The sequence below is a fragment of the Lactuca sativa genome, chromosome 9 (assembly GCF_002870075.4).
Source record: "Lactuca sativa cultivar Salinas chromosome 9, Lsat_Salinas_v11, whole genome shotgun sequence".
Classification (NCBI taxonomy): domain Eukaryota; kingdom Viridiplantae; phylum Streptophyta; class Magnoliopsida; order Asterales; family Asteraceae; genus Lactuca; species Lactuca sativa.
The window spans coordinates 38608541-38617524 of record NC_056631.2 but is presented as its reverse complement, the minus strand read 5'-3'; the positions used below and the strand labels follow the sequence as shown (position 1 = coordinate 38617524).

Genomic DNA, 8984 nt, shown 5'->3' with positions numbered 1-8984 from the left:
ACTTAAAAGAAAATCTATTCCCTTTGAGGTAAAGTATAAAATAAATACACAATATCAACTTTTCGGCTTATACAATTATCCATTTTTAAGAGCATATAATATGGGCAACGAGAAGTGTTATTTTTACTGATGTGGCATCTTATAACCTAGTCATAACAAGATGAACACCACCCCTCGTTCTTGTTAAGAGGATGTTATGGCATATCTTGTTGTGAAGAACACAAGATGCAACGGGAAGTTTAACTGGTTGTTGCCTTTATTAACCAATCAAATCATTTTTTTTCTCTCTCTACTTTTTATTATAACATGGAGAACACCATTTTCCGTTTGATGTTATGATGGTGTTATAGATGAGGTGAGATATGAAGTTAGGTTATAGTGTTATAACGTGTACCTAATGATCTAAACAAAGGGAAAGAGTTTTCACCGACAAATCGACAATAGAACGTCAATTTGCATGGTCAAAACATAGTCAAAGTTCGATCTTCTTCGAATCGCAGCATCAGGGGAAGCGCTTCTACCATTTGTACATACACTTCATTTATATTCTATGGAATGGCAAAATATGTATTGGGTAAGCAACATATCGCCAACGACCTCCATCTCCTTAACTCATCACCCCTCGCAAACCTCTTGGACCTATGCCTTAAATCAAAATCATCAACAAAACAAACCCAGCAGATACATGCCCGGATTATCAAGTCGAGATTTCACTCCGAAACATTCATCCTCAACAGGCTAATTGATGTTTATGGGAAATCTGGTTCTGTGGATGATGCGTATAAGGTGTTCGATCAAATGCCTGAGAGAAACATATTCTCTTGGAATGCGGTTTTATCCACCTTAACAAATGCAGGTCTTTTAGATGAAGCAAATAAGGTGTTCGATCAAATGCCTGTGACCGACCAGTGTTCTTGGAACTCCATGGTTTCTGGGTTTGCTCAACACGATAGATTTGATGAATCAGTTGAGTTCTTTGTACATATGCATTCTCAAGATTTTGTACTCAACCAATATTCATATGGAAGTGCTCTTAGTTCATGTGCGGGTTTGAGGAATATAAAAATGGGTACTCAGATCCATGCTTCTATTCATAAATCTCCATACGAACGAAATGTGTACATGGGTAGTGCTCTTATAGACATGTATTCCAAATGTGGAAGTGTAGATTCTGCTCAAAAAGTCTTCGACTCCATGACTTCACGCAATGTAGTTTCTTGGAACAGCTTGATCACATGTTATGAGCAAAATGGTCCACCTTCTGAAGCTCTTCATGTCTTCACAAACATGATGAACTCAAAGATTCAACCAGATGAGGTTACATTAGCCAGCCTGATAAGCGCATGTGCAACCTTAGCAAACTTGAATCTGGGACGTGAAATCCACAATCAAGTTATAAAATCCAACAAACTCACAAAAGATCTTGTCATATGCAACACATTAGTTGATATGTATGCAAAATGCGGTAGAATTTCAGAAGCAAGATGGATTTTTGACACAATCCCATCTAAAAACATCATATCAGAAACCTCAATTGTTAGCGGGTATGCCAAGTCAGCAAATCTTGAAACTGCAAGATCCATGTTTGTATCTATGGCAGATAGAAATATCGTATCATGGAACGCATTGATTGCAGGGTATACACAAAATGGAGACAATGAAACTGCTTTAGGACTCTTCCTTCAATTAAAACAAGAAGGCGTCTTTCCAACACATTACACATTCGGGAATCTTCTTAGCGCGTGTGCAAATCTTGCAGATTTAAGACTCGGACAACAATCGCATACCCATGTTTTAAAACACGGGTTTAAATTCGAATCTGGACCCGAAAGCGATATCTTTGTGGGAAATTCTCTCATAGATATGTATGTGAAATGTGGATCCGTAGAAGATGGAAAACGGGTCTTTAGAAAAATGGTTCATAAAGATTGGGTGTCATGGAACGCGATCATAATCGGGTTAGCTCAAAACGGATACGGGTCGGAAGCGCTTGAATTTTTCAAAGAGATGTTAGAATCGGGCGAGAAACCGGATCATGTCACGATGATTGGAGTACTATCCGCATGTAGCCATGGCGGGTTGGTGGATGCGGGTCGCGGGTATTTCAATAAAATGAGGTCGGAATACGGGATTGAACCAATGACGGATCATTACGCGTGTATGGTTGATTTACTTGGGCGGGCGGGTTTTCTTGATGAAGCGAAGAATTTGATTGACACGATGCGGGTCCCACCGGATGCGGTTGTGTGGGCGGCTTTGCTTGGTGGCTGTAAAGTTCATGGGAACATTGAGTTAGGGAAGGAGGTGGCTGAAAAGTTGATGGAAATAGATGGGAAGAATTCGGGTGTGTATGTTTTGCTTTCGAATATGTATGCGGAAAGGGGGAATTGGGGGGATGTGAAACGGGTGAGAAAGGTTATGAAGGAAAAAGGGGTGGTGAAACAGCCGGGGTGTAGTTGGATTGAAGTTGAGGGGAAATTTCATGTTTTTATGGTGAAAGATAGACGACAGATTCGAAAGAAACAAATTTATTTTGTGTTGAGAGGACTTACGGATGTAATGAAGCTGTTTGGATATGTTCCTGATGTTTATGATCTTGAGGCAAATGAGGAAGGGTGTTTAGAATTAAACGAATCCCAGGAACTTGACAATTTCCAGATGATAGATTAGCATTTTTTATGTAAAAGAGTTATTTTGCCAGCAACGTGTATGTTTTTCACATATTTATGTTAGAGTTGAGTTTTTCATTTTTAATTTTCAATGAAAATTTTAGAAAACGCGTTTGGTTTGAACCAGTGAAGTTTTCATTTTTCATCTTAGAAATTTGGAAAACTTTGGAAAACTGTAAAAATCACTTTTCTAATTTACATACAATTTGAAAAACTGAAAATTTTCATTTTCTTGGAAAATTTTAGAAATATGAACGAACCAAATGCGTTTTCAAAATTTCCGTTTTTCTTGGAAAATTTTCCTAGAAAGCTAGAAATTTTCCACAACCAAACGCACTCTAATTATCCATAACAATATGTTGTTGCTAAACATCCAACGTTATTGGAAGTGTTGCATTAGACCTTGTTGCATATACCTTTTTCTTCTTGTTGTTACATGTTTTAGTTTTTATGTAAGAGCCAAAAAACCCATCTATGAGGAGTTATTTTCTTGACTTTCAAGTAATGTATCTATTAGGAAGGTTTCCTACTTATTAGGGATTATGAAGTATGGTTATGAATCTTTGTAAGACCACATTTAGAATTTTTTTTTTATTTATTCCTTCATCTGTTTTTTTCATTCTTCTCCTCAATGGTGATTTTAGCCTTTTATATACTTTCACATTGTAAAATTTACAAGTAATAATAATAGTGTCTTGTAGTTTTCTCGTTTTTTGGTTTCCACTCATGTGTTCTTTGTGGGTGATTTGTGTGTTCCAAACGTCACATTTTATAACAAAGACAAAAAATTGGAATGCTAATAAAACTTTTTAAAGAAATCATGGTGATATCGAACACCTGAGACTAACAAGCACCATACAAATTAATGTAGCGTGGTTTGTTTTCATAAAACATCATCTCGTACATACCTAAGTATGATTGATCACACTCATTAGGACTACATGCGATTTTGCAGGACACCATAAACATCAGATTGCTCGACTTCTAGGATTAAGCTTCTCGATTCACTTGTTTCTTGATAAACCCAAGGATGAGTTGTGAACTTCCTAAAACCCTCTAGCATCATTGCCACCTCTTTCATAGTAGGTCTACTTTCTCCTACTAAGTGAAGGCATCTCCTTGTGAGCTCACGTACTGCTTGTAACTGCTCAACAGTCGCTTCGCGTAGTACTCTCGGTTCAACAATCTGAAGGAAACGGTTTTCTTTCACTGAATTGAGAAAGTGTGTTGCTAAATTTTTTTCCACATTAATTCTATCTGGAGAAAGGGGTTTTTTCCCAGTTATAAGTTCCGCAAGGACCACACCAAAGCTATACACATCACTCTTGTCAGTTAATTGGCTTGTGTGGAAATATTGAGGATCCAAGTACCCAACTGTACCCTGAACAAGAGTAGTGACTTGATCATGATCTAAAGGGACCAATCTTGAAGCCCCAAAATCTGATATTTTTGTGGTGTAATTTTCATCTAATAATATATTGGCAGACTTGACATCTCTATGTATGATAGGCATTGTAGCTTGTGAATGAAGGTATGCAAGTGCAGATGCAGCTTCAGCAGCAACTCTCAATCTATTCTCCCATGATAACGAACTCACTCCACCTGATCCATGATGAATGTGATAGAAAAGGGTGTTATTCGATATGAACTCATAAACTAGTATTGGTACCTCCTCTTCCAAACAAAAGCCTAACAGCTTAACCACATTTCTATGGATGACTTGTGTAAGGATCAAGACTTCATTGATGAATTGCTCTGCTTGGGTCCCATCCACTAGTTTAGACTTCTTTATTGCAACAACACGTTCATCCTGCAAGATTCCTTTATACACCACACCATAACCTCCTCGCCCAACAATCCGCTCCTCCGAATAGTTATTAGTTGCTTTTTTGAGCTGTTGAGTACTAAATATAGTCACGTTGTCACTAGCCCCAGGTGCCTTGAGCTTTTGTTTCAGAAACACACCACCATTTTGCTCAAAAAACTTTTCTCGTAGCTTGATCATTTTCCTCTTTCTTATGCCTAAGCAAATCCCAGTTATCCCAGATAACATGGCCACGAAGCCAAACACCAGAGCTACATGTGAATAAACGGAAAAATTCTCTGGTTAATAGTTGTTATGTTAAACCGGAACTCCAAAGAACGAGACATCTTACAAAAGTAAAATAATCAGTCAAGGAAATATAAATATACAAATACAATGAGATGGGCCAGCTGCAAATGGGCTATACAAAATTCGAATGGGCTACAGGAGACTATATACACTAACAATAAAAGCATATGGTTAAAAGAAGCATTTGTTAATACAGATAAAAGGACTCCTGGTTGATTGGTTCCCAATTCAACCTTGCTGGGTCAAAAAAAATGGTTGCTATAGTTATATATTATGCTGTACATTATTATAGTATGAAATAATACATAACACACATCATGTGAGTTCGAAGTATACCTAAGCAAAATACCATAGCTGGGAATTTTGAATTTTTAGCAACAGGTCGACAGCCATCTGCTGTTCTTGCATCACCAGTGTGTCCTGGCAAACATGTACAGTTGTAACTCCCTGGAGTATTATCGCAATGGCCATAACAGGGGAAGTTGTTTTTATCCCTACACTCATCGATGTCTGGAAAATATGTAAAGAAATTCACACATTAAAACAAAGAGATATAGAAAATGACATATTCTTGATGATATTTATAATAATATACTAGAAATGAAAACACATTATATTCATTCATTGGCGATTAATTAAGTCATTTTTCTCATCCCGCTAAAAGTGTGATTGTGTTTAATTACACTTGCTTCTGTATTTGAAGAGGCCTTCAGTAATATTGACATTCATTAGAAACTAGTGTCCAATAAGAGTATCACAATGTATAGTTGGCATTCATCAATGGATTAAGTCCAATCATAGTGGTATTCCAAGTTGGAGTTTAGTGGATATAGAGTTTAATTTTGAAATTGAAAATCTGACCTTGGCATCCTGGATCAAGATAAGGATTGCCCTCGTAACCTTTGTTGCAGCTGCAACGATACCCACCAATATCTGCATCACTACAGAAGCTATTTCCCTTGCATTCAGTATTAGCCTGTGCGCAACTCGAGTTGCCTCCAATCACCCAATCGACCACCACCGGGACACTTGCAATTGTCCTATCATAAAACTCTGTAGCATTATACAAATCCCGTGCACCACCAAACTGAAAGCTGTCTTCCTCACCAAGAAATGCTAAACCACAAGGATTGAACGACTGAACTGCTGTATGGTTATCAATGGTCAGGACTGTAGTTTGGTAAAATTTGAGACCCTTTGGTATTGCTGTCTGGCAACAGCCAATTCCGGAGCAGTACCCATCATCAGGGACGTCATTTGCGTTGCTGCATGCTCCCAAACAACCACTAGTGAACTCGGCTCCAGTTGTTCCTCCGATCAAAGCAAAATCATCGCATCCAATGACAGTGAACTTGTTCTTCTGTGAAAAAGTGAAAGGGGTGTTCTCCAAGTTGGTCCACGCATCAAGTTCATCAGTTACATTCCCAGATGCTTTGTAGCACTTGTAAGCAACCCGATTGTAAATTCTCATCTCGGAATCTGATATGCTGTAGATTTCAATGTTACCTGACCCTATAAAAAGCTTCGGGGGTTTATAAGTCAAGTTGCAGGTCAGATCAAATGACTCGTCCAAAGAACAGCCTTTGCCTATGCCGAAAGGGTACTGAACTGTCAAGTTCCCGCACTGTGTAAGGCAGCCTGGCCTTGCTATGTTGCTCATGGTTATAGCGGTGGCACTTGCAAAATTGCCTTCAGACAACGACATCAAGGTCAAAACAAAGGTTAAAAGAAGAAGCATGTTTCTGTTTCTTGTTTTTGAGTATTCAAGTTTTATGCGAGTGTTTTGGTACGATTTATTGTAGCATGCATGTTATATAGAGCATGCATGCAAAGGAGTATGATCGAAGCTTCTTTGGAAATACACATTGGGTGAATAGTAATGGACTCTAATTGTAAAAACAGTATGAAATGGACTTCCTACTGTGAAACCATTTTTATTCTTTCTAGACTAAACCAACAAAAGAGGTCTTCTTAATCCTTAATTATCACACAAATCGTGGGAAAAAAAATCTTATTTTAAAACATGTTACGAAATTTCAACATTTTATTGTTTTTTAAAACCTAAAGGTTGCTATTTAATATTTGTCCGCTACGCATTGACCATATTTTTTATTCAACACATTCAATTATTTATTTTATCATTACTAAAATAGTATATAGATAGTATAAAGGACTCATATATCATAGTATAGTTTAAGGACATCATTGACCGGTGATCACTAAAGGAGAGTGTCGTTATCATAGGAAACCACCAGTATCTTTCCATTAGTCGTAAAGGATCGATCACATCAAAATTCAAACCATACATGAATTGATTCTAATGATCTAATTCGAATAGATTAATTGATTAAGGCTGTAAATGATCATCTAGAACAAATTTTCTATGCAGTCATAATGGTCATTACTCGGTAAACATACTATCGTTTAAAACATGCTTTCAAGGCTTTGGGGAGTGGGGTTCGTTGGGAGAAAGTGGAGAGGTCCGATTGCTATTTGGTAGTTTTCTTTACTTTTATCTTCTTCCTTTTTTCAAAATTTTCAAAATCAAACCTATTAAATTAGTACATTACTACTCCCTACCTTTTTTGTGTTGGACATTTTAAGATTATATGGTTTCAAAAAAAACTAAAAAAATCATACATGACAATGTGTTAAGAGGGTATTTGGGATTTCATTTTGAATCTTAAAAATGACTTTTAGGCAAAAATGACTTATTGACTTGGTAAATTAGTTTTTTTTAAAAGTATATGGATTAGCTTTTAAGGTGGAAAAAGTCAATAAGTCAATAAATTGTTTTTTAAAAATTATTTGTCTTAACTTATATATATTTTAAGGGCTATTTGACTTTTACAACCCAAAAAGCTATAAGGAGTTTTGAAAAATTAAAAATTATAGCTTATTGAAATCTATTTTTTTAAAGAGTTAATGAAAGTTATTTTAAAAGTCCATTTCATATTGTTAAACACTTTTTTTTTAACTTATATTGACTTTTCCAAAAGTCAATAATTTGTTTTTAAACGAAATCTCAAACACCCACTAAAAGTGTTACCATTCCCTCCCACCTATAAGAGTTACAAACTAGAAAACTTATTATGTTGTTCTTTATATCTACTTTAGTTAGGAGGGGCTATTGAAACAACCTTGGAAGTGATTTACTTTGAACTTTTCAAGGGTTTGAAGAAAACAATCATATTCCAAATATCTAAATCGAAAATTAAATTCAAAATATGGGTCCCAGTGAAGCCTTACACCATAGATCATGATCAAAATCGAGATTTTATAGAAGCTTTAATAACCAAATAATTTTCCATTAACGATGAAGTTAAAATCACTATCGTTGATGGATCGATGATGAACATCTAGTTGCAAAATTTTTACCCTTGGAAGAATTAGACATTATATCAAATACTTAGTGTGGATCATAAATTAGCAAACCTTTGAAATAAGAAACCCCAAATGTACTCCAAATAAAAACTTGATGATCTTATACCACTTTTTGGGCATCCTATACAAATTCTCCAGATGCAATCTTAATTTGCATTAAAGATATATCAAACATTTGGTCGCATAGACAAGTATAAACCCAACAACACATAAAACTAGCATATAGAAATATGATAACAATGCATAATAACATGAGCAATAAACCTACTAAAATAAGAAAACATAAAGTAAAAACGTTAACACATGATACGTTGACATTCAACATGGTTCCACCTATGGAGATATGGTATACATCTACATAAAAGAGAAACAAAAATTAGGGGTTACAAAACTAACAAGGGACAAAATTGAAGATATAAAAAACTGATCTTCATTAAATATAAAGAAGGAGAGTTAAACTATATTAAAAATGAGCCAAAAGTTCATCAAAATAGGCTATTTGATGTAAATCATGGCTTGCGTTGTGTTATGAAGTCAGACGGCCACGTATCCCTTAAATAAAAAGTATAACCATTTCATTGTTACTTCTCCATGAGATTAAGTGGTGGAGCTTCTAGCGATGCTACCCTAGGAATGTAGAAATATCTCAATAAACCACGACATTGCAATGTGAAATAAACGAGAAAATTAGGTCATCATTCACCTTTCTCAGTCACCATGAACCCCCTTTGTAATAGACCTACTATCTTGTATTCCATCATTTTCATGAAAATAGAGTCTTCATACTTAGAATTGCCTACAGAATACCCTTAGGAAAA

The 8984-nt window shown here is 35.9% G+C and overlaps 2 protein-coding genes across 2 annotated transcripts; one reads left to right on the top strand and one right to left on the bottom strand.

Moving 5' to 3' along the window:
• The first annotated feature begins 317 nt into the window (after nucleotides 1-317).
• Nucleotides 318-2747, top strand: LOC111882748 (pentatricopeptide repeat-containing protein At2g13600). Its single transcript, XM_023879108.3, has one exon. The coding sequence runs from the start codon at nucleotides 556-558 to the stop codon at nucleotides 2668-2670; it is 2115 nt and encodes a 704-aa protein (XP_023734876.1). The 5' UTR covers nucleotides 318-555; the 3' UTR covers nucleotides 2671-2747.
• Nucleotides 2748-3377: 630 nt separating this feature from the next.
• On the bottom strand, nucleotides 3378-6534 carry LOC111882711 (wall-associated receptor kinase 2). The gene is made up of 3 exons (XM_023879075.2): nucleotides 5644-6534; nucleotides 5119-5292; nucleotides 3378-4745 (listed from the first exon to the last, which is right to left on the bottom strand). Exons 1-3 carry the CDS (start codon nucleotides 6518-6520, stop codon nucleotides 3607-3609), a joined length of 2190 nt encoding a protein of 729 aa, XP_023734843.2. The 5' UTR covers nucleotides 6521-6534; the 3' UTR covers nucleotides 3378-3606.
• Nucleotides 6535-8984: the final 2450 nt, after the last annotated feature.

What these genes read in the sequence shown, in the direction of transcription:
- LOC111882748 (XM_023879108.3), top strand. Translation starts at nt 556, where the DNA reads ATGGCAAAATATGTATTGGGTAAGCAACATATCGCCAACGACCTCCAT.
- LOC111882711 (XM_023879075.2), bottom strand. Translation starts at nt 6,520, where the DNA reads ATGCTTCTTCTTTTAACCTTTGTTTTGACCTTGATGTCGTTGTCTGAA. An exon ending in TCTTGATCCAGGATGCCAAG is followed by an intron (nt 5,293 to 5,643) that starts GTCAGATTTTCA and finishes CATATTTTCCAG; the next exon opens with ACATCGATGAGTGTAGGGAT. An exon ending in AGCTATGGTATTTTGCTTAG is followed by an intron (nt 4,746 to 5,118) that starts GTATACTTCGAA and finishes ATTCACATGTAG; the next exon opens with CTCTGGTGTTTGGCTTCGTG.